Here is a 26,983-nt window from a genome sequence, read left to right as displayed (position 1 = left end):
TTATATATATAATATGTAATTTATATGTAAGTATTATTTATTTTCCATAGCTAAATTGCCAGAGATAAGAGGATCTGTTTACTTAAAAAGTTAAGTTAAAAGTCACCCAACTAAAAAATAACCCCACATAAATGATTGTTTTTAAAGTATTACTGATATTCATCAAAACATTTGCACATTAAAAGCAAATACTGGCTTGCTGTACTGAGTGTACTTATATTGTGGTACTAAAATATGAAAGGTAGTTAACAGTACTATATAATTATTTACTATTCCTGAGGGTTCTGCTTAATAATACTGGGAATACAATTAACCTCTAATTACATATGAAGGTTATTAAGATATTATTTTGGATCTTGTGACATTTTGTTATTTTCTCTAATAAAAAAATTCCTTGAATTATAATAAATACAAATAACTATGTTTTAATGAGTTTTCAGTTTTAATTTCCTCAATCATTAAAATCTTTAAGTGCAACGCGATTCCACTATATATAAATGATCTTTTGTTGGATCTAGATTTTTGAACAGGTTAATAGCATTTCAGGAAAATAATCTGTTTAGAAACAATGGTTACATATTTAATGGGATTGGCTTTTTTTGACAGCATGTATATTCTTTAAGCAGGTGAACTCTCATCATGTCCTGCATTCAAGTAAATAGCAAGTGACCTACTTTCAGAAATTCCTAGACAATATAATGTAGTAATTATCAGTGATAAAATACTCTCCTTAGAACATGATGTCCTAGGTACCTAGCAAAAGTGTCATATGTCTTAACAATATTAATGAATATTTTAAAAACCATGTGATACTGACACTACTGTATGAGTTCTTACTTGAAACTCAAACATAAAATGAATAAAAAACAAAAAAAGGCAACAAGATTTGTGTCTTCTGCACAGCTAATTGGATTCCTACAACCAATTCAGTGGTCCCATGTGGATTAATCAATGTACTGGCTAAAGTATGCTATTAGCAAAATTCTGATCACTAGTTTAGTACCTTATGATTCAGTTAGCTTGACACAGGAATAACTCTTTACACAAATATATGCTACTGTTCACAGGGAGCCTGATGTGGGACTCAATCCGGGGACTCCAGGATCATGCCCTGGGCTGAAGGCAGGTGCTAAACCGCTGAGCTACCCAGAGATCCCCATGAATTATGAGTTCTAAGTATATAATGGCATAAATCCATTTTTTCCTCTACTCCAAAGCACTTCAAGGTGATTACTTCTAGGTAACCTTAGCTTGTTAAATCTCTAATTAACACCAGAAACAGTATTTCTCTATGTCAACCATCTATCAAATATTCTAAATTGAAGGATCTGAACTTGTTGTTGTGCTTCATATGTCTAAGTCATTCAAAATGTCAAACATTTCTATGTCATTAAATGATAAAACCAAATGAACTACTACTCTAGAAACTCAAAAATCAGCAAAATATAAAAAATAGTCATAATGTTTTCTACTTTTTAGTTCATACAATATTACTCTGAATACTGGGAGATGTGCAGATGTGCATCTCTCCCCACAATATATCTTAAACACAGGTAAGAAAACAACACTGAAAGACTAGATGATTTGACTCAGGTCACAAGTATAATGGCTGGGACCCAAGTTGTCCTGATTCTCAAGGCAGCCTTTTTCCTATTACATCTGGTATAGTTAAAATCATTAGTCATTTTCATAAGACATATTTGGTATTTACTTAATTAGTAAAGGACACTTTCGTGTCCAACTCAGAACTGAGCCAATTTCTAAGCACTGAGGGATGAGCTGTATGTATTTTGGCTGTTGTGCCCCCTCCTCTAAAAAAATCACTGATTTTCTTTGACTCATATAAATTTGAACATGATGCATTTCTTTAAATAACCTTACAAGGATAATCTGTTGAGTAAATATATGACAAAGCTTTGCTTTCTTCCCTTCCATTTTCATAGGCATAAAATCATGAACACTATATATATATATATATATATATATATATATATATATATATATAGTTTGTCACAAATTTACAGGAGAGTTTCAAGTACAGTTACTTTTTCAAGTACAAATAACTTTTCCCCGTTATTCTTTTCAGGGTAAATTGCTGGCCTGATGACCCACTACCCCTGAGTACTTTAGTGTATACTTCCTACAAACAATGACCTTCTCCTATCTAACCATAATACAACATGAAAATGTGGAAATTAACATGTTACACTACTGCTGTCTAATCCTCAAACTACTTTTAAGTTTTATTGATTATATGAATAATGCTATGCCAAAAGCATCCAGTTCTAAATTATGCATTGTATTTTACTTGTTGAGTCTCTTTAGTTTCCTTCACTTTTGAATAGTTTCTCAACTTTTCCTTTATTTTCTTAACCCTGACATTTTGTGGATTACAGAACAGGTATTTTGTAGAATGTCACTTAAGTTTGTCTGATATTTCCTTGAGATTATACAGGTTATATGCATCTTTGGCAGAAATTTCATAGAGTTGATGTTGGTTGGTATATGATGTTGATTTATTTCACTATTGGTATGTTCACTTTGGTGATTAGATAAAAGTGGGGTCAGCCAGGCTTTCTGTTCCACCATAAAGTTACTCTCTCCCCTTTTGTGATTAATATGTATTTCGTGCAGAGATACTTTGAAACTAAAATCCTGTTTCTCATCAGACCCTCAATTAATAACCGTGTAGACTCAAAGTTTCCTATTCAGTGGATTATAATAATCTATTACTAACATTTGATGTTCAAGTTGTTCCAGATATAGCTAGTGGGAGTCCTTTCAAGTTGGCTTGTCTGTGTGTGTGTGTGTGCAGGTACACATGTGCACACATATTCTGTGTGTTGCTGTTTTAAAAAACACATCTCCATTATTCTTGGAGCAACTCCTTATTCTCTAGCACAAGCTACTTCAGGGCTCATTTTGTACTTTCCTTGCCCTAGACCCAATAACTTCTCTGAGGAGTTCTAATTCCTTTTATGGAGACTGGTACTTAGAAACCAAAATCTGAGCATTGTGTACTCATTGCTACTGGGGTATGGCTACTCCCAGGTCCTCTCAGTGTACAGAGCTAGGGAACATATGTATGTACACACAAAGACACACATACTGAGATCTATGCTTATTTCTATATTTGTTTATACATATTGAATACCAATGATATATCAAATCTCCAATTCCATTCTAATACCATCGAGTTCATTCTGGTTTTCTCCTTTTCTATATTTGTAAGTCCCTTCTCTGACAGTGAGAATGTCCCCCATGTTACATTCTCCCATCTCCGCCACCACCCTTTCCCACATATATGACTTCTTCACTCTAATTTGGCTTCAACAACTACTTCCAGACCAATCCCCTACCCCTCAAGCTGGCATTGTCCTCATCTAGATCAAACTCTGATACCCCATTTGCTGCCATACCCAATAGGGATAGTTTCCTTACCTTACTGAGACTCCATGCTGTTTCTGCATGGATATTTTTCTCATCCTGTTTATGCTGACCCCCTGCAGGTGTGTTTTCCCTAGCATAGACATTCTTTTTATTCTGCTCATCCTTTGATTCTCCAAGATAGGTCACCCCTTGCATGGATGCTGTCTTTACCTGGCTTGGGCTCTAATACCCAATGCTAGGCTGGATCTTCCTTCTTCCTCACCCCATTCAGGTTTTGACACCCTACTCAAGGCCACTGTTCCTCCACCTCCTCTCTGTTCAGTATGGATACCCACCTTCCTCCAGCCCACTGATTGATATTAGAACTGAAGGGGAAGGGAAGGTTTCACACACAAATTTAAAGTCATAGAATTAATTCACTTAATTTATGCTACAAGCTCTCTTCTAAATTATAAAAACATTCAAGTGAAATATTCATTTTGCTCTATACCTACTCTCATCAGGTGGCAATCCACAAAAAGGATAGGTGAAAAATCCCATAATCTGTAAGTGGGTGGGAAAAGTTCCAGATTTGAGAGCTCAAATAAAACTGATGATTCAGTAAAATCATGCAAGGTACATTTAAGAAGTGCTCTATAGTATCCAGTAAGCCAAACAAAACTTTAATAAAAAGGGTCAATGATGAAATGGAATGAACTTAGCTTTTCTTAAAGCTGGTAAAAGCTAAATAGAAACTATAACACATAACATTTAAAACAGTCACACAAAGAAAGTTAGGGCACTGTGAACATATTATTACTTACTTTATCTACACAATCATCAAAAAATGCCAGGCTTGCATCTTTATCACTGACAAAAGAACATTCCTCAATGAAGCGAATGAACATTTGTGTTTTGGTCATCATGTTATAGAATTTTTGATGTGACCGGTCTCGGCTTCTTAAGAAAGCTGTTCAACATAAATTCATAGTGTCACAAAATATAGCATCATTCAAAGATTCACTGAATTTTAAGCCAGAAGAAACTTGATTAACCATGTCATCTATACCCCCTTACTCTGAAGAAAAAGAAACTAAGACCTCTGAGAAGGGAAGAGACCTGACAAAGATAGCAATAGGAAAGGAACTTGAACCCAGATCTTTTAAATTCTTATCAGAATAGTCTCTGTGGTCCCTTCACTACCTTGAAGATTACACATCAAGTAGTAAATGAAAGCATTTTTAAAATTGCTTTTTTCCTCTCAATGTGTACATACTATACACACATGACATACTCTCTTTCCATGTATTTGGCTTTTTCAAAGCAGCAGTTACATCCCTTCTAGTATTTATATCTGCATCTTACTGAAACAGAGTAAACATTTATTTCCTGATTTCATGCTCCACATTGCTCACTATGGTCAGTTACATTACATTTGGGCCTTCTTTTGGGCTCATAAACTCAAATTATTTCCAACTGTTCTCTCTGCTTAAAATCCTCTCCTACTTTTCTATTGCCTGGCTAATTTCTACTCATCCTTGAGATCATGGCTCAGACATAATTTACTCAGAAGGACTTTCTATGGTCTAAAGTTGTGAAATAAAGTGTTCACTCATATTATTTTCAAATTGCTAATCTTCTTGACTATAAGCTCAATGGGAGAACTGATGGGAGTCTCTTTGTGTGTGTGTGTGTGTGTGTGTGTGTGTGACCACATATCTTTTGCACACCCCTATGTATCTAGCATTTACAGGAACTTAATATATGCTTATTAAATGAATTTCTCTTACAAATGTTATATATCACAAAAGTATGTATTATGACACAAATTACTTATTAAATTTATTTCTGTTACAAATGTTATATATCACAAAAGAAAAATATGTATTATGACACAAACTGCACTCTGGGGCTCTCCAACTTCTTTTGCTTTAGGGCACAAACAGAAAGTAATATTTACAAAGCATACTTTAGTAAAATTAATGGTGGGACACCTGGGTGGCTCAGCAGTTAAGCGTCTGCCTTCAGCTCAGGATGTGGTCCCAGAGTTCCGGGATCGAGTCCCACATTGGGCTCCTGGATGTGGTGCCTGTTTCTCTTCCCTCTGCCCATGTCTCTGCCTCTCTCTGTCTCTCATGAACAAATAAATAAAATCTTAAAAAAAAAACTTTAGTAAAATTAATGAGGTTGTTCATGCCTGGAGGTGACCATCCCAGAGGCTCCTCTGAGTGTCCAACATTTAGCTGCTCTGAAAGCTAAAAATATCAGTATCCCAACACATCTGTAACATGACATTCCTACATGGTCAGGAAGCTCTGTGCTTTTCAAATAGTGTCTTTGACATATTTATCTAATGGGATTGTATCTAATGTGCTTGAGCAATAACTAGTTTTGTGAAAAACGGATTACCAACAAAGTTGATATTCACATACTTCCAAAATAGGTATGTATTTTGATAAACATGAGCTATTCATTAACACAGAAAAAACTGAATCATCATAAGATTAAACTCAATAATATGAAAACTATAAAACTATAGAATTACTCACCTTGTAGGGCAAAAAGAGAGGATGCATCGGTGGCTGTCTCAGAAGGGGCTTGTGTTATTGGTCTTAAGTATGATCTATAACCTTTTAAAATAGAGGCCATGAAACACAAAAATGCCTCTTGGATTTCCAAATCTATCATATGCAACCTCTTTCCAGAATTAAAATCATAGTCATTCATTGCTAAGTCCATTAGTCCATCATCTCTTGGTCTCTGCTGCACTGTGGAGAAAACCAGTGTTAGTGTTTTCTCCAAACTGTTGAAACCAATGTTCATAATGGTATCAATATAAATTTGTTGTATATATGTCAAGTCATTATGTTGTATGCCTTAAACTTATACAGTCCTGTATGTCAATTATATCTCAATGAAATTGAAATAAATAGATGTGTTATTTGCAAAAGGGCTCAAGCTATCTCAACTCTGTTTATATAACTTCATAATAAGTAAATCCTAGCAAAGCTTGCTACATACATCATTTTTTAGGCTCTGCTGGTATATTTCAACCAAAGTAAATATAAAATTATTCCTGTTTATCGGACTACCATCAAAAAAATTCATGTTCTGAAGTAACTATATATATACTAATAAATGAAAATCATAGCAACCATATCAGCAGGACACAGGGTTAAGTGCATTAGTCCTATCTCTGCCCCACCCTCCCCCCTTTAAAAAACTTAAGTGCCTACAGGAAAAACACACAAGGAATAAAATGTGAAAAACAGCTCTTCCTCTTCCTGAACAATTCAATGGTAAGGTCATTAGGTAGTAAAATAATAAATTCACAATAAAGAGGCCTGGTAGATGCCACCTTAATCAAGTGCATAAAGTGAACATCTTCATCAATAATGGGACAAAGGGAAGTAGCGCATGATCTGATAAAGATGCTACAAAATGAACACAGTATCATTTCTGTGATATTCATGCCAAAGATGTATGACCTGTATTTACCATGAGGACACTCAGACAAACCTATACCATGCACCATTCTATGATAGTAATAAGTATCATAGAATGTATAACTTCAAAAATATCAAGAAAAATAAGAAAATATCAGGGAATTGTTTAGAGAAAAGGAGACTAAAGAGACTTGAAACTAAATTATAACACCTGATTTGGAAATGGATTATTTTGCTATAAAGAATATAATTATGATAACTGACAAAAACTAGAATCTGGTCAGTCTGTAGATAAAGATGGCAGTAATGTTCAATGTTGATTTCCTGATTTTTACGGTTATAATGTAGTAATGTAGGAAATATATTCCATGTGGAGGTGATGGGGCATCTATTCTCAAAGGTCAGGGGAAATGTTTGTGACTTTAAAAATTTTAAATAAAAAAAATATCAGGAACAATAAATCATCTTAGCTTTTTCTGGAGTTCTTATTCTCCAAAAAAGTAACAGTACTAGAAAGAATGTGGGCTTTGATAGAGAAACCCTAGAATTTAATTCTAACTTCATCCTTGTTAACCAAGTGATCTCTGTTAAGCTATTTTATCTCCCTCAACTCATGTATGTGAAAGTGTTCTGAAGCTGTAAAATATTACAAAACCTTAACTATCAGTACTGTTTATAAGTTTGTAGTTTTAAGGTTCTGCCCTTCAGTAGAACTAGATGGGCTATTTCACTGATTTTAAAAATCGTTTTAAATATTGCTACAAAAGCTGCTAGACTTTGCAGCCATTTAAAAGAAGTACATGGCTTGTTAGAAAGCAACTAAGTAGTTTGCTTAAGTAAAACTCTACACCTAATTTATTCGTTCCATGAGATGAAATGTTCTATTTGATGTCACTGTTTCCCTACTCTAGTCCTTATGAGCCACTTCCAAATTATCTGCTTATTTTAAGGTTTACTTTGGAAACATTGTGTTCTTCCATGCCTATTTCCAACTATAACCCCAGGCACTTTGAACCCTCAAGGATATAGATCCCTTCCTCTGTTTACATTTCACCTAATGCATAAAAGAGAACCTCACATATTGATATACTATTACTAACCATTTTTTCATACAATAAGTATTAACTTATGGATGCTGAATGACCCATTACTATAAAATATCAAGAGGATTAAATAAATGAAGGTTTAACTCTTACCAGTATTTCTGGATTACTGACAAGGTATTCTTATATAAGGTTTTTATTGAAGTATTCCATATCCTAATCAATTTTCATTTTGATTAACTTCCTAATGCATTTGGCAAGCTTCTATTTTCAAATTATTTGATGTAAGGATAGCATTAAGATCCATGGAAGGTGAAAAGCATATGACCCAGGTCTCACTCCACTAAAATCATCAGCATTTTCTAATTTAAACCACCTGTCCTAAATTTTCAAAACTAAACTTCTATTCTATGTATGAAGAAAATAAACAGTCACCTTAATCTCTTTTTGAATTTTATTATTCTAAAATGGTTCTATGAAAATGTAGCAGATATAAAATATAAATTTTATAAATATCCTATTCAGATTCTAACAAATTTTGCTTTAATTTTCATTTGCCCTTAAGATTATGAAACACATTTCCCTCAGATAAAATAAACAGTATCTTTTTTACAAGTAAGGCAAAGCAATTGGAGTCCTTTTTTCAGATTAAATTATTTCCTTTAATTAAGTTATACACTTACATTTTGCCAACTGCTGGTGCAAATTATTCAGTGTGTTCATCAGGTTTTTACATGGTTTCTTTGGAAGTATCTTCCAGGCTACATTTTTCTTATCGCCAGTTCTAAGATTAAGTGACAACAATAATATATTTGTTAGATGGACTTTTTTTTTTTGCTATATATACAAAAGGGAAAGAAAAGAGAAAACACATTGGACAAAAAATAAAACATATACAAAATATTCTAATTACTAGGAGAAATACTATATGGGTAAGTTGGGATGCAGAATACTTAAAAATTAATTTACACAAGGGAAGAACCTTGTATTAAATATAGCTCGAAAATTTATAGTTATGTTTGTACTGAGTAAATTCCACTTGCACTGGAATCATGTTAATTGCTACAAACTTAGTATGGTGGTCATTACTCAAAACCCCATTTATTTTATTTTATTTATTTGACAGAGAGAGTGAGCACACAAACAGGGAGAAGCAGAAGCAGGCAGATGAAGACAGAGAAGCAGGCTCTCTTTCTACAGGAAGCCTGATACAGGGCTCCATCCCAGGACTCTGGGATCATGGCCTGAACCAAAGGCAGACACTTAATGGACTGAACCATCCAGTTGCCCCATCAAAATCCTTGTTTAGGAGACTTTAGACACCTAAATATTGGGAAAATCCCACCAACTGGAGGTTTTTTCCTGATAGACTCTAAGAAAAATCACAGTGGAAAACCTGAACTCGGATAGAAAAATGAACTGATGATCTAGAAAGCTTATCAAAATACTTGGGTATATTTAAATATTGAGTTTCTTAGTTTCCTCTTTTTTTTTTTTGAGATTTTATTTATTTATTCATGAGAGACAGAGGGGGGGAGGGCAGAGACATAGGCAGACAGAGAAGCAAACTCCATGCAGGGAGCCTGATGTGGGACTCAAGCCTGGGACTCCAGGACTACACCCTGAGCCAAAGGCAGATAGATGCTTAACCGCTGAGCCATCCAGGGATCCCCAGTTTCTAAGTTTCCTACAAGTAGAAGTAAAATTTGTTTTTGTTTCTTTCAGAAAAGAATCTATAATAATATTTGGATAAAGGATAACATTCCAAAATACTTTTATAACTATAAAAGAGGATATCTGCTTAAAAGTAGTATCTTTGTTTCTAAGACAAACTTGTATAATCTCTTTTATTACAATTATTGTAACATGGCTCTTCTTCAAACTATACATGATGTAAGAGAAGAAAAGAGCATAGTGATAAAAACATCATAAAGCTTTTGGACTTGACTATAATTGTTGATTCTATTATTTATTAAATCTTTACTTTAAAATCCATGAATACTTTTTTTTTTTTTTAGAAAACTTGAAAAATAGGAAAAGAAGAAAAGTAAATCACTCATGTTCTAAAGACAATAATAAAGTCCAGGTGTGCAGTGAAGTTGAAAAAAATTTTTTTTAAAGATTTTATTTATTTATTCAGGAGAGACACACAGAAAGAGAGGCAGAGACACAGGCAGAGGGAGAAGCAGGCTCCATGAGGGAGCCTGACATGGGACTCCATCCCAGGTCTCCAGGATCATGCCCTGGGCCAAAGGCAGCGCTAAACCGCTGAGCCACCTGGACTGCCCTGAAATTTTTTTTAATGTTCCCTGTACTACCCACAGAGCAAAAAGGGCAAAACTATCACCTTGGAAACTAAACAAAGAAAGGAGAATAGATGGGAAAGCTTTAGGCTGACAAAGAACCACTGTCTTGGAATCTACCCTATCTTTCCAAATGAGGATAAAAATACAGAAAGGACAGGGTCAACTGCAGATGTCCAACTGCAAAGGTTATATTTCATTTATAATGTGACTAGGAGCATGGAATCTTGCATTATAGTGAGAATACAATATAGAATACTTTTACATTATTTTCTTGGTAAAACTATGCAACACACTACTCCCATTATACCTTATCATTCACTGTATGCATGCCTGCCTTATAAAACTGGATTATGAGCAACAAGAGGAAGGAGCGTACCGGTTTTGTTTTCTTATTCCTAGCAAAAAAGGGAGCTCAAGATATGTCTGCAGCATAAATGAATGGAATCTTGGTATCTCTGCATTACACCTAATTACTGTTGTTTATTTACGTAACCTCCTCCTTTTGCCCTCAATGCCAAACTTGGCTAGGTAGGAGAGTTTTATTTAGTACCTGAGTTTGAAACTATAATAGCCCTCTGCATTTTCATTCATGGTGATTTCCATTTACAAGATTACTATTACATAAATAGTCAATAATTAGTGGCAGAGATAATGGTTTTGGAGCTGGACAGTGATGGTTTCAAAATCCAGCTGGCAGTAGATGCTATCTATGTGCCTTCCGATAAATTACTTAAAAATGTAAGCTTTTGTTTCCTTACCTGTCAGAGGGGTTAATAAAAACTATTTCACATAATAGAAAGGATAAGATGAGATAACATAGGCTATACATAAAGCTTTGTACCTAGTACATACCAGATATTAATTTCCCTTTCTTAAAAAATTTATTGACATGCGTAACATACTTTTATTCTACATATCTAAGAGAGAAGAAAAAGAAACTAAAATTGCATATTCAAGGTTTTTCTTTCAAATTTCAGATTGAGATTCCAAAAATTCTGGATGAAGGAAAGTAGAAAGCTTTTACTTCACTAGTTCAGTCCCTGCTATTATAGATGATAATAACAAGAAGACTACCAATGAGTGCAAATGACTCATGTTTCTTTGATTCTTTAACTCATTAGTGATCAAATCGAAAAAATTTAAAAATTCTTTTAACAAACTAGAAAGTATAAAAAGAGGGTAAATATAATTTATTACCATAATAAATACAGTATATATTAATTCACCACCCTTAATTTCAATTTTTAAAAACACTGTGTCATGTAACCAAAAACAAGCAAAGAAAGGAGATATTACTTTTGATATTTTTGATTACATATTACAGTATGAATATACTTTGATATTTAAAGAATTAATTATTTCTGGTAATGAATGACATGTTCTTGATAAAGAATCTTTGACTCGGGACGCCTGGGTGGCTCAGTGGTTGAGCGTCTGCCTTCGGCCCGGGGCGTGATCTTGGGGTCCTGGGACCGAATCCCACATCGGGCTCCCTGCATTGAGCCTGCTTCTCCCTCTGCCTGTGTCTCTGCCTCTCTCTGTGTCTTTCATGAATAAATAAGTAAAATCTTAAAAAAAAAAGAAATGTATATATAAACAAGTCATAACAAATAAATATAAAATGCTAAAAAAAAGAATCTTTGGCTCTATAAATTCCATATATAAAATGGCTTATGCACAAAGTACATCCCATAATTTCGTGGTTAGGCATTTTCTGAAAAAAAGCTTTTTGACAGTGTATATGCTTTATTTTTTATTATTTTTTAAAGACTTTATTTATTCATGAGAGACAGAGAGAGAGGGAGAGAGAGGCAGAAACACAGGCAGAGGAAGAGAAGCAGGCTCCATGCAGGGAGCCCTACGTGGGACTTGATCTCGGGTCTCCAGGATCAGGCCCTGGGCTGAAGGTAGCGCTAAACCACTGAGCCATCAGGGCTGCCCTATATTGCTTTATAATAGAAAAATATTCTTTTGCCATAATACATTATTTCTCATTTTATATTATTTTTTGTAATAGAAAACCATTTTTTCTAGTGGTTTAGGCACTTGAGGTTTGACATATGACATTAATGTAAGATTATAGAATTAAACAAAAGGCTCTAATATGAAACATGCTTATTAAAAATGGAGAAAAACCTATTGTACATACACATTCTTAAGTTGTAAAAGTTGTACCAGCATTTGGGCTTTACTGATAGACTAATTCATAGTTACTTTAAGTATGTCCTGTGAATGCAATGTGGTCATTGCATCAATTTTCTCTTCCCTGAATAGCTTAAGTATGATTAAACTGAAAATAAAGGGTACAAGAGAACCAGTGAATTGTAAAAAAGCTATAAAAATACAGCTCAGTAACTACAATTTAAATATTATTCCAATAAAAAGAAAGGAAAATTTATAAAATCCTAATATTCCTAAAGTATAAAGGTAATAAAATCATGTATAAAAGTTATTTAAAATTTTTAAAGCATTATATAAATTTTTCTTGAAGTACCAGCATTCCAATAGTATTACATAGACTAGAAATAGAACTGAAATACCAAATTGAATTGAAATTCCAATTCAATTTGTGATTTCACCCACACTTATCTGGAAAATGGAAAATAGATTTTTCTATTTCTAACCTCAATTTCCTTTCTGCTAAATTTCTAAGTATTATAATAATGTTTCTTAAATCTTTAAGATCTGAGGATTAAAGGCATATTTTCTTTAAAGAAAAACCTTTCTATCCCATCAAACAGTACAAGTTGCGAATGTCTGGATGGCTCAGTCAGTTAAGCGTCTGACTCTTGGTTTTGGCTCGGGTCATGATCTCAGCATCATGAGGATGAGTTCCATGTTGGGCTGTGCTCAGCATGGAGTCTGCCTGAGATTTTCTCCCTGTCTCTCTCTCCTTCTGCCCCTCATGCACTCTCTAAATTAAATAAAATCCTAAGAGAACAGTATGAATTGATTCAAAGATGTAATAACCCCAAATACAAAAACAATATAGCTCAAAAGAATTCTAATTAGCATTCATAAAATATACAGTTACATACATTATGAAGCTATAAATTGTTGGGTATAGAATCACTAAATACTTACTGAGAAATAGTGTTGGTATCTAGGTCAACACAACTAACATCTGGTGGAGGGTCATAGAGATCAAAATATCTTGAATCAATTCCTACAATGAATGGACATGGTGCACTCAAGACATCTGCTAAAGCCAGTGGACAGAGAGGAACATATGGGCACGGCCAGTGGAAAGGGAAAATCATCTTGGATAAACAAAAGATAGGAAAATATTCAGCTGTTTATAGTAAGCATAATTTATCAGCACACACAAAAAACTGTCTTTTAAATATTCATACCTAAAATCTAACATTTGATAATTAAATAATTATAACTAATATTAATGGTTAGAAAATTAACGTATTTTTCACAACATAAAAATTCATTACTCTCTGAATTTTAGCTAAACCTTAAAGTAGCTTTAAATTAAATGAATAAATTAGGTTTTAAATGAAATTGATTGCCAATAAGAAACTCTGATATACTCACAGACACTAATGCTTCTGTCACGCTAGTAAGCACGGAAGGCCGTAAGGAATGGATGAGAATCTTGTGCTCTGTTACTGCAAACACCAGTAGTGTTACAGCATTTTCAGGGCCTAAATTTTGAAGTAGTGTTGAAAATTTGCCACCACTGTCAATCCAAACAAAAATACACAATTAAAAAAATCCAAATATCTTATCCAAAATAATGAAAAAAGGTCATGACTGGGGTAGGATTATATTTATTCAACTTTAAATGTGATGGTTGCCCTTTGTGTGGAAAACATTAATCAGGAACACACTATGAAAATAATGAAGTTTTCTGAGGTTTCAAAATTATTTGATTTTTCTGCATTGTATTCAATATGGAAAATGAGTTGTTTTTCTTTTCAGAAGATCTGCCACGTAGATAATGTCCAAATAAAGAATTCACTCTATAAGAGGGATGCTTCAGTTCAAAGAAAAAAAAATTTTTTTTTTCAAAGAAAATTTTTAATGGAAGTTTGTTTTTTAATGGCTCATCTTTCACGGTAATTATCAGAAAAAATACATGACTTATTATAGGTCTACTTCCTTTGAGATAAATACACATAATAAAATTTCGATTTACAAATAGATTATCTTTACTAATGTAATGATAATAGTAAATATGAAATTGAGAGCTACCAAGTCAAATGATGGGATATACATACAAAGCAAATTAATAATCCAAACTGAAAAAAAAAAAATCCAAACTGAGACATTCTGTGTAGTAACAAAATACTGAACGACAAAGTAATAATTCAGTAAGCCAATCAGTAAGCTGTTTATAGAATGCTAAAAAACTGGCTTTGCCGAATTAGCTTAAGTAAAGCATATCTCTTGGAGAAATGAAAGCATGTCCACAAAAATCTTGTGCCTGTTCATAGCAGCAGTATTCATTACAGCCAAAAAAGTAGAAACAAGCCAAATGTCCATCAACTGATAAATAAATAAAGTGTGGTCTAGCTATATAATGGAATATTTGTTGGAAACACAAAGGAATAAAGTACTGTTGATACAATATGGATGAACTTTGGACACATTATAAGTGAAAGAAGTCAAACACAAAAGGCCACATATTATATGATTCCATTTAGATGAAATATCCAAAATAGGCAAACCTGGACAAATCTGAGGAGACAGAAAGTAGATTCATGGTTGCTTTGAGCTGGGGAGGGGTGTGTGTGTGTGTGTGTGTGTGTGTGTGTCTGTATTTGTGTACAGAGAAATGGGAGAAATGGAGAGGTAGCTGCTAAAGGGCCCAGGATTTCTTTCTTAGAGTGATGTAAATGTTCTAAAATTGATTATAGTGATCTCTCTATATCTCTATATTCATAGAATGAATATAACCACTGAATTGTACAGTATGTGAATTATATCAATAAAGCTGTTACCAAAAAAAAAAAAAAAACCCTCTTGAGTAATTTAGGATTTTATACATAGTCTCGGTCAGTATTTCTAGTTTATTTTCCGCTCAAACAAAGGTTAAGAAAACACTGGTCACTCTGGACCAAGACCTAGTGATGAAATAATCTGTAATTCTTACAAAATTAATGTCAAAGATGGCAGCTGGTGTCCCTTAGGTATGTGCTACAAAATAACTTAATTATAACTATTTCTCTGCTAGAAAATTACACAGCTAATTACATTTCAAGAAGTGATACTTCAGAAAAAAACATATTTCATAATTTATCTTAACTTCTAAGTGATGAAATATACTGCTTTATTCCGTGGTTAGTATTTGAATATCTTTCTTTGTGGGTTAAATTTAAAATTAATTACATCTGAATGTCCTTCAGAGGGTATTTAAAGCTAAAAATAATTGTTTTAATAGTCTACATACATACACCTATTTATGTGAGAGTAAGTACTTGATGATAATGAATGGATACATTAAATATTAAACTATTATAAAGGTTTTTCTTTTTCCTTTAAGTAAAAGGAATTTAGATAAGAAACAGAAGAAATGAGAAGTATTTCCATCAACATGTGAAATTTTACCTAGGGAAGAGAAAATATTTAAATGTTACTTTAGCTCATACTAGATTTGGAGAAATCTAAATAGAAATGAAATTTTACTTGCCTTAGTGGAAGAGGTGAAGAAACAGGTTGACTGAGAATCAGATTATCATGTGGCGATAACTGGAAGAAAATTTACAATAAAATGTTTGAAATATAAAGGTGAGTTTTAAAACACTACTTTCGGGTAAAAAAAATACATACACACACACACACACACACATATATATATATGGACACATACACACACACACACACACACACACACACACAGGCTAATGATAGTGCCCATGAAGTTTCAACATATACATTAACCAGTAAAGGAACTGTTTATATCACTTATTAAGTAAGATCCTTAAAAGCATGGCCTAACCACTAACCTTTTCTAACTACTAACTTCTCCTACTCTAAATTATCTTTTCTCCTAATGCCACTTTAGTAACATTTTATTGAAAAATGAAATTATTCATTTAATACCACAAAATCAGGGTTAGCAAACCTATGGCCTCTGGAGCAAATCCATAGGCTATCTGTTTTTATAAATAAAGTTTTATTAGAATATTAGCCATGCTCATTCGTTCAGGTATTATCTATAGCTGCTTTTGTGCAGTAAGAGCTGAGTAGTTTTTTTTTTTTTTTGAGCTGAGTAGTTTTGACAGAGATAGCATGTGTATAAAGATTAAAATATTTACTATTTGGCCCTCAAAAGAAAAAAACTGATTATAAAAATGATATTTTTTGGTACGCCTGAGTGGCCCAGTGGTTGAGTGTCTGCCTCCGGCTCAGGGCGTGATTCCGGGATCCGATCTGGGATCGAGTCCCACATCAGGCTCCTTGCAGAGCCTGCTTCTCCGTCTGCCTGTGTCTCTGCCTCTCTCTGTGTGTCTCTCATGAATAAACAAATAATTTTTTTTAAAAAAACGATATTTTTCTAGATATATTTGTATCAACATTGAATTGATATATACCAGTATAATGCAATTATAATCTACATATTTAAATTTATGCATATTTATACATATTTCCACAAATTTATAAATATCTATTTGCCATATACTTCGATTTTTTTTTTACTTCGAATTTTGAATGATACCCCATCTCCATTAAGGGCTGTGATAAATACAGTAAAGCTCATACAGTGTTAACACATAAAAATATTTTCTTTATATAAATTGCTTTGTAAATGGTGATTAAGCAGACATCTTACAGATCAAGGGCACAAACAACAAAGAAATGTAAACAAAAGAGAAAAGATACAGTCAACTGGAACAAGACATAGGGAAAATAATTTATATTCATTTTGAACTTTCTCATCACAAAGATATGAACATTCCTTCCTGCATAATATATGCAACTTAGCCTTATATCTATTCTATTTAACTTCGGGAATAAATGCCAAAGGCACAAACTTTCAAATACCTAGAACAAATTTAAGGGAAAGAAGTCTCTCTTTTGTATGTTCAAAAAGTGTCTATTGCCATCTACTTTAACCTTTTGCCTAAGGGGAAACATTAGATGTCTGTCTGGGAGGCAGCTAATAAAGCACTAAGGGCTCAAACTCCAGCATGTAAACTACTGATTCTCTTTTGATCACACTTGTTCTTTTCCTCCATTTAAAACTGTTATTCTGGGCAGCCCTGGTAGCTCAGAGGTTTAGCGCTGCCTTCAGCCCAGGGCGTGATCCTGGAGACCCGGGATTGAGTCCCACATCGGGCTCCCTGCATGGAGCCTGCTTTTCCCTCGGCCTGTGTCTCTGCCTCTCTATCTCTCTGTGTCTCTTGTGAATAAATAAATAAAATCTTAAAAAACAAAAAACAAAAACCCTGTTATTCTTATGGCCAATAATTATTTAATAGGGCACTTCTATCAAGAAAATCTTACCTGAACTAAAATCCGTGGCCTCTGAGGAGATGGAAAAGGAACTTTATGCATAAAATGAGAAATATGCCTTAAAAACAAACAGACAAAAACCCAATTGATTCCAAAGTGAATACCATATACTATAAAGGTCAACATGTCACCTCAAGTCCAAGTTGAGTCAAATGCTCTGTGTACTTAAAATTTCGAAATCCCTGCTACTACAAAAACAAGTGAGCAAACAACACCAGAAATCATTTGTGCCATTAACGTTGCTTCTATCTAAATCCAATAGCTTTTCATATTAACAGTTCCTCACATTCAACAATGTTTATGTTAATGATGTCTCAAAAGACATTTTAACTTTTACCTCTCCCTAAGGAGATAATATGTAACATATTATGTGGATAGTACCAAAGAGCCTAATTCTTGTTTTGTTTTTCTCACAGAATGCCATTTTTCTTTGAAAGAACTGACAAATTAAGGTAATTCAATGTTGGGTATTCAGTAAATATTTTCAATATAAAAATGAATAATATGAGCCTGTTGCTTCAAGAAAAATAACTCAATGGGGCTTCTGGCTGGCTCAGTCAGTTGAAGAATGTAACCCTTGATAATCGGGGACTGTGAGTTTGAGCCCCATGTTGGGTGTAGAGATTACTTAAAAAAAAAATCTTTAAAGAAAAAAAAAGAAAAAATAACTCATCATTGCCATTAATTTCAATTTTAATTCAATAAACAAATTAAATTTTAAGTGAAAATTAGAATTTTGTTACCATGTACTTGTAACTTCTGAATACTCAACAAAACTTTTCTGATGAAATAGGTGGTGATATTAATAAATACAATTTTTTACATTGATAATGAAATTTATCTATGTTAAGTCCATGAACCAGTATTTTCCAAATGACCATTGTATGATGCTACAAAAATCATGTATGTGTAAAAGTTCCACCTAGAGTGAGGAAAACCAACAGATTTTAATGTAACAGTGGAAGTTCATTACTGAAGTTTTAGACTTGTCAAGTTTCAGTTCAATATTAAAACAGAAAATCTACATAATAACCTGAAAAGGCTATTCAAATGCTCTCCCTTTTCTCCCACCTATATACCTGTATGAGGCCAGATTTTTTTCATTTACTTTCAGCAAAACAACATATCGCAATAGGCTGAATACAGAAATGTATAGGAGAATCTAACTGTGTTCAGTTAGGCCAGGCAAAAATGTAAAACAGTGTCACTCTTCTCATTTATTTCTTTTTGAAAAGTTATGTATCAAAAAAAAGATACTTGTTAACATGCAATTATTTAAAAATATTATTAAACATTTTCTCCATTTTAATTTTTATTATAGTAAATATTGGCAAGTAAAACACATAAAGAAAAGCTCTTTAGGGGAGGTCCTTATTTTTTCAGAGTATAAAAAGGTTCTGAGACCAAAAAATTTGCTAACTACTACAGTAGAATATTGAGATGAGAGTTAAAAAATACAAGAAAAGATTAGAGTAGTATTGTACACGGAATATCCTTATGATTATTCTATCATTTCCCAAATGTCACTGGGGTCAGAGAATTCTGCTTAAGAATACGAAAGAGTTTAAGTAATAGATGGCATAAAATAAATAGTCAAATAGACAATGAAGATATTTAGATCGATTTGCAACAAATCTTACAGCATAGAACACTATTCAGTTTTTGTGATTTTAAAGTAAATCACTGAAATTTTAAAAAGAATAAAGAATGTGTCTAATTTTTCTTTAAATTCATGATATCTAAAAATAGTGATATTTTTAAAAGTTCATAATAAACCCAAGTTATTTGAAAAATAAGAACTACAAAGCTAAATTTAAAATGCCGAATAGGATCTCCAAACTAGAAAAGAGCATCAAAAATGAAACATTCATTTCATTTTATTAGAGATAAAATTATTTAAAATAAAATGACTGTTGGGTGCCTGGCTGGCTCAGTCAGAAGATTATACAACTCTTAATCTTGGGGTCATGAGTTTGAGCCCCACTTTGGGTGTAGAGATTACTAAATAAACAAACTTCAAAATAAACTAAAAATAAAGTAACATGACTGTAGAGGTATAATAAATATGGTCCTAATGAAATAACCAAACTTTTTTCTTTCAAATAACTCTTGAGAAACCTAGTTTCCATATAAAATTTACTGAATTAAAATCAGCACAAATATACCACACATAATGGAAAGATCTGCCAAATTTTGAGCAAAGAAAGCTTCTAACTTACTTCTCAATTGGAAGGACATGAGGTCCAGAGATAGAGTAACGATACAGAAAAGTCAAAAATTTCCTGAATGCATCAAAAAAAGGCCAGTGAGAAAGAAGACAGATGCATTTACTAGTGTGAATTGTTTTAGAACTATCAGATTTCCCATCTGCTGATGATGCTAAACCCAAAAGAAGTCTCTGTTTTTCTGTGAGATTCTCCTCAGAGTATGGTTCATAAAACTGAATAGCAGCACCATAGACCTAGAAAACAAGTAATATATTTAATAAATACACCTTATTTCATTTATTCAAATAATATCATTAAATATTTAATGGATAAGCCATTATGAGCTAGATCATTATGAGCCATTTATAAGACTATGAGCCAGGCAAGGTGAACCAGGTACCAGGAATGTAGTAGTGAACAAATGTTACTATTGCTTTTTTGAAGTATATTAAGACACACAAACACACACAAAAATCAACACAGTGCTATTCTCACATCTCATTAACTGAAGAAAAAAAGGCGTTTTAATTAAATTGAGCTTGTTTTCTGAAAAGTGAAAGCAATTGTATCAATATCTGCTACAAGATAGAACCTGAAAATAATTATTTGGTAGACAATGGGACAAATTTTAGGTAAGGAAATACATATTCCAACTTTAGGCAATTCACTGAATTTCTCTGGACCTCAATTTCCCAATCTATAAAATGAGGATTCAAACTAGATGATTTCCAAGGTCCTTTCCAACTAGAATAGTCTATAATTCCACATAGCTTTGCATATTTAATAATGTCTTTTATATTACTCTCAAAGCTTCTGTATCACAGAAAGTAAAGCAATGGAGGATCATCATTTGATGATGAAAAAAATCTTTCACTATATTCACAAAAAAGCCCCAGAGTGAATGAGACAGAATGAAAATTCTCTTTTCCTTTATCTTTAGATATAGTAATTTTAACCAAATGGAAGAAGTATGTATAATAGATTCAATTTAACCAGTTATATCTTTCTACTGTTGTTTACATTATATAAATATTAAGACTTGATAATATACAAGAAATTTGTTGATACTAGTTAAAACACATAGTACCTTTTCAGCTGAGGCTCCAGTTAACACAAATGTAGAAAATACAGGGAGAGGGTATTTGCTATTTGGTGGCCAACATTCAATAGTTGCACCCATTGGTAAACAAAATAGGGGAACAGATTCTGGGAGTGAGAAAGATTCGTAATCTTCTTGAGGATATCTACAAATTAGACCTATAAAAACAATAGTAAATATTAGGTCATCAGCTCTTGAATTCAGGTGCTCATAATATGAATGATGCTAACATGCTTTATTATTTAACATATTTAATAACATTAATTATATACATGTTCATCAAATAACTGAATGCTTCAGTAGGATACATCTAAATTTTATACTTAAACATCATTAACTATTCATAATGACTGATTAATATTTATCAAGGTTCATCCACAAACACTAAGTTAAACAAACAAGAAAAGACACAAATACGAACACAATCCTAAAACTTTAGTTTGCTGTCATACTACCTTGAAGCAGAGTAATATACCAGTTTTGAAATTTTCAACATGCTTACCCCAGCTCCTATTAAAATCAATCATCCATTAAATATCCAGTAAATGTAAGGATAAGATAAAGCAGGAAAAAAAAAAAAAGACATGGGTTGTGGTCCCAGTCCTGACACTAAGTGTGGTAAAACGTAGGTTTTTTTCCCTTAAATTTTACTGGCCCTCATAATACGTATAAAGTATTCCATGAAAAATTATACTTACCAGCTTTATAGGATATAGTGTTAGTCTTTGCCACTGATTTTTTATAACATAAGTACACTGCAGATCCCCACTGAATTAAAAAAAAGAAATAACATTTAATTTTAAAAGGTTATAACTTAATAAAATGAAATCTCTTTGATATCTCCAGCACATACTAAGACATAATAGCAGATTCTTGTTAGCTATTTTTAGTTGATTATTTCATCAGCATTTCATTGGAATTTTTACCCACTTTTCTTTCAGAAGATGTTGTCTTCCCCTTGTAATAGCAGTAACATGACCCTTTAAAATAACTAAGGCATAACAACTTAGATTTTATTCTAACTCCAAACTTTGGGCAGAAATGACCAAGAAATATCTACTCATGGGTATACCTTCCTTTAGATTCCACAACCTCTTTTGGATATTGCCAGGTCTTTCTGTAGCTCTTTATACCGAAACTTAAGAGTTATAATTTGCTATATTCATTTCCTTGTTTCCTATTCTCTCTCTCTCTTTCTCTTTTTTTTTAAATTTTGATATTTGCTTTATTGTAGTGATCTGGTCCTATTCTCTCCTGAATCTGTTCCCAATCAGGTTTTTTTTTTTTAACCTGCTTTTTTTTTAAAAAAAAGATTTTTTTAAATTTATTTATTCATGAAAGACACAGCGAGAGAAAGGCAGAGGGAGAAGCAGGCTCCAGGCAGGGAACCTGATGTGGGACTCGATCCTGAGACCGCGGATCATGCCCTGAGCCAGGGGTAGATGCTCAACCGCTGAGCCACCCAGGCGTCCCCCCAATCTCACTGTTTTAATCTCACTGTTCCTTAAGAGAACACTTTAACAACTTTAATAATGCCAAGTCTAACAATTGCTTCCTAGTCTTCATCTCATTTAACCTCTCAGCAGATCTGACACTACTAATGAGTCCTAACCATGTTCTTGCCTTGAGGCATCACATTCTCATGGTGTCTCTCCAAATCTCTGGCCACTCCTCAGGCTCCTCCTCTCTCTTTTCCTGATTATTGAATGGGACCTCTTCTTTCCTTTTCTTTCTGTAAATGATCTCATACACTCAGTGCCATCGTTTTCTATAAGAAAACGTTTTCTACTCCCAAAGGAGTCTCAAATTTCCAGTTACAGTGCAACTGAGATGGGGAAAACTGTGGCTAAAGCAGACTGGGAGGTGAAGAAAAGGAGTTCAGTTTTAAACATGATAGGTTTGAAACATCTATTAGACATTCAAAGTGAAAAATCAAATGGAGATAAGGCGAGAGAGGTCTGAAATGGAGATGTAACTTGGGAGATTGACAACCTGACATTAGATAGGGACAGATACATGCACATAGCACACTCCCTCACCTCCTTTAGGTCTCAATTCAAACGTCACTTCATTAGAGAGCCCTTCCTTCATCACCTTATATGCAATAACAATCCTCCCTCTACTCTGTCCAATCTCCCTGATCGTCTCATCTTGCCTTTTTCCCCCCTCGATAGTACTTACTTTCATGGCATACTGTATATTTTCTTCCTTATTATCTGTCTCCCACCCCTAGAATATAGGTTCCATGATGGCAAGGGCTTTGTTTTGTTCACTGCTGTATCTGTGGCACTGAAAACAGTGCCTGTTATGCAGAAATGCTTAAAAAATAATTGTTGAATGAATGTGAGAGGATGTGTTTGTGCACACATGACAGTGTGCCTACATGAGCCAGACTTACGGCACTGAAGACAAACATATAGAGAAAATTAACTTACTTTAAGAAATACTAAATTTTTTTTACCTATCTATCTATCTATCTATCTATCTATCTGAGAGAGAGCATGAGATCAAGAGTGTGGGGAGGGCCAGAGGGAGAAGGAGAGAGGAAATCCGAAGCAGACTCCATGCTGACTGCAGGGACTGATGCAGGGCTTGATCCCATGACCCTGAGATCACAACCTGAGCAGAAATCAAGAGTCGGATGTTTAACTACCTGAGCCACCCAGATGCCCAAGAAATATTTTTAATTATTAAGAGACTTCTATAACAAATATCTGTATACTCATTCCTAGATTTAATAAAGGTTAACAATTCAACATATTTGCTTCAAATGTTTTAATTCATAAAGAAACAAAAAAAAAATTACAGGTTTAGCTAAACCCTCATCTCCCATCCATTTCTGTCCTCCAGAATTAGCTACTAGCCTGAAGCCAGTGTCTTTCATTCACATGTATTTAAAAATTTTATACTATAAATCTGTAAGTATGTATTATTCTTTTGTGTACTTTTTAATTTCACATAAATGGTGAGATGCTGAATACATGTTTTTATGGCTTGCTTTTTCTAATTTCTTCATCTGAACTACTAGGTATTATTTCATTAATAAATGAAACACCATAGTTTATTTTAATTATTCCTTTATTGATAAGACACTTGGATTATTTCCCTTTTGGGGGGAAGGGTTATTATGAATAATGATGTAATATGTTGATTCCTCATCTAGAAATTGTTCTTGCTTTTTAAACATTTTTCATGTGTCTCCAGCAGACCAGTATGTTAAACTGTGCTTAGGACATTAATTATGCTAACTGCTGTGTTGGCATTTTGCTTTTATAAATGTTCTAGTACTTTTGCATCAAAAGAATGGACGTACAGGGGCGCCTGGGTGGCTCAGTCAGTTGAGTGACTGACCCTTGGTTTTGGTTCAGGTCATGATCTCAGGGTCATGGGATCTGCTTGAGATTCTCTCTCTCTCTCTCTCTCTCTCCTCGTACCCCTCTCCCTGCTTGTGTACACTCTCAAATCAATCTTTTTTTAAAAAAATGAATGGATGTATATAAAAGTCAAATGGATATTATGAATGTAGACACACTAGACTTTTAGTTAATGAGGTGTGTACAAATATACTAACAAAAGACTTTCTCTTGGTAGGTCCCAACACTAGTTCCCAACAGCTAATTTGTAAAGATAACAAAAAACCCTCAGTGATAACCATTGTGATAATAAGAAGGAAAATACATGACTATTTAGATGTGGCAGAAACCAAAAGGAATATTCTACAACAAAAAACAGGGACTTAGAGATAACAGTAAAAGTTATGGAGTTCTAGAGGAAAAGAACCATGGATATCAAAACTAAAGGAGGGTTTTCTGAAGTTTTTACATACAAGGTCAGTGAAAAAGAAAGAGGAATCATTGTTCTAGAAATACTTTAAATGTTTAACTTATAAATAAAGCACCCATATTGTGGTTTACATGACAAAAAGAAGCTTTCAAGTGCTCCCCACCCCTTTTAGGAGTTAGGTACATTAATTACTTGCTTAATTAATAACTCTACTTTTCTAAAAGACCTTGCTAGAACAAATACAGATATTCTTAAAAGGTCGCAAAACAAGAGCCATCTGGATAGGTAAAAAAATACCCTCAATGAATAAAAAACCAAGGAAATGGTCCGAAATTTGCCAAAAATTAGCTGTGTGAATCAAAGCACCCAGACTAGCATTTTTGAACCACCTGAGTACTTTTAAGTTCTCTTTTGGCTCTAAAATATGCTTCTACTCTAAATCAAAGTTCAAACCATTTAAGGCATACAGTCCAAAGTTTAAAAACTAGTAATTCTTGAAAACTCTTTCCATAAGCTTAATGGGAGCATGGGGGAGATTCTATCTGAAGCCAAAGCTGTAAGAATTTGAGGAAAGATTCAACACACATCTTATATCTATTAGACTGGTTTTTTGTTTGTTTGTTTACCTGGTTTAGAAACGTAGTAGATGACTTTCATTCAAGCTACCTAATTTTCAAAAACAAGAGTCAGCTACATAGCTATTGCTGAGTATAATCAACACATCAATAATTTAATCCCAACCACTTCCTGATTCTTTATATACACTTTAGACAGATATGAACATAAGTTGCCTATACTGCATGTCTATTTTAAATTTTCTCAAAGAGTAAGAAGTCATTGTACATCTGCTCCAAAGAACTAAATTTGCTTTTACTACCTTATGGTTGATGGAAACAAAGATTGTTAATATATATAAACCACAGCCCACAGCTTAAAAAAGATATCTACTGCTAAGATCAGGCGAGGTTCCTTATTGTCAGGACTAACCCTAGATTTAAGTATAAGAAAATAAACATTTAAGAGGTTTTATTCCTGTAGTATTTCTTAAAAGAATTTAGGAGGAGCTTAAACATCGGGCAAAAATAAAATTTAAAAAGCTCTTCCTTGCTGAATGTCAATTATATCTCAATACAACCGAAAAAAAGAAAAGTTTCCCCCCAGGCAATAAATACACATGAAAAGGACCAATAAAGCAGAATTAACCAAATGTAATAGCTAACATTTATACATCACTTATTATGTACCATGCACTACCCTGTTACTTAAAAATATTAATTCATAAAAAAATTAATTCATTTAATCTTCATAAAAAGCCTATGAAATAAAGTACTATTTTATCCATATTTCATGAATGAGGAAACTGAGGCACAAAGAGTCAAGGAACTTGTCTAAGACAAAAAATCTGGAATTCAAATCCAGTAGTTTAGATGGAGCCCATTTCTTTCTCTTTTTTTAAGGTTTGTTTGTTTGTTTGTTTATTTATTTATTTATTTATGATAGACAGAGAGAGAGAGAGGCAGAGACACAGGAGGAGGGAGAAGCAGGCTCCATGCCGGGAGCCTGACGTGGGACTCGATCCTGGGACTCCAGGATCACGTCCTGGGCCAAAGGCAGGTGCTAAACCGCTGAGCCACCCAGGGGTCCCTGGAGTTCATTTCTGCTCACACTATGTTATATTTCTCTTTCTCCTTTTAGTAGAGAATAAATGTTCTCTGACAATATTGGGACCAATCTTTCAGGATAAGGAAAAATAGAAACTCATATCTCTCGTTTCAGTTTCAAGGCAGTAAGCCTACCTTGAACACCTTGATTAATAAAACCTAGAAATGGTTCTTATGACACTGCCAATTTATTTTGAATTAAAAACCAACACATCCATAAAAAAAATGGAAAATTCACCAATGGAAAGATGGGAAGTACCTGTGAACCTGCACAATCTTGCTAAAATACCAAACAAAATCTAAAATGATATTAAGCTGGACATATTATGGGAATTCAAAAACCCTTCTTGCATTCACTCTCGGGACCACATAAAGCCTGTAAAACTCTTGTTTGGTACCATGATCTTTTTTCTCCACCATAATTTCTGCAACTATCACCTGTCATCACCATGCCAAAATAAAATGCAAGGAAGCTATTAAAAGGATACGGCATTTTATATATGAATGGCTGTTGACAAAAAAATAGTCATCTAATTAGCTGTTACATTGCTGCAGATAATTTGTTAGGATACAATTTCCATTTATTGTCAATATCCATTTTT

At 33.5% G+C, this 26,983-nt stretch overlaps 1 protein-coding gene across 3 annotated transcripts in view; it reads right to left on the bottom strand.

Moving 5' to 3' along the window:
* Positions 1-26,983, bottom strand: part of DENND4A (DENN domain containing 4A) — a 124,375-nt gene that overhangs the window by 45,269 nt on the left and 52,123 nt on the right. For all 3 annotated transcript variants that reach the window (XM_055320020.1, XM_055320021.1, XM_055320022.1), the window contains exons 5-14: positions 21,636-21,705; positions 20,926-21,095; positions 19,851-20,092; positions 17,623-17,689; positions 15,806-15,864; positions 13,708-13,852; positions 13,249-13,424; positions 8,542-8,642; positions 5,919-6,137; positions 4,194-4,339 (exon numbers count right to left, since the gene is read on the bottom strand). In XM_055320020.1, coding sequence (XP_055175995.1) covers positions 4,194-4,339; positions 5,919-6,137; positions 8,542-8,642; positions 13,249-13,424; positions 13,708-13,852; positions 15,806-15,864; positions 17,623-17,689; positions 19,851-20,092; positions 20,926-21,095; positions 21,636-21,705 — 1,395 coding nt within the window. The remainder of the gene's footprint in view (positions 1-4,193; positions 4,340-5,918; positions 6,138-8,541; positions 8,643-13,248; positions 13,425-13,707; positions 13,853-15,805; positions 15,865-17,622; positions 17,690-19,850; positions 20,093-20,925; positions 21,096-21,635; positions 21,706-26,983) is intronic.

Source organism: Nyctereutes procyonoides, unplaced genomic scaffold, assembly GCF_905146905.1.
Source record: "Nyctereutes procyonoides isolate TBG_1078 unplaced genomic scaffold, NYPRO_anot_genome, whole genome shotgun sequence".
NCBI classification, from domain to species: Eukaryota; Metazoa; Chordata; class Mammalia; order Carnivora; family Canidae; genus Nyctereutes; species Nyctereutes procyonoides.
The sequence above is the reverse complement of the archived record's forward strand: the minus strand, read 5'-3'. Positions and strand labels throughout refer to the sequence as shown.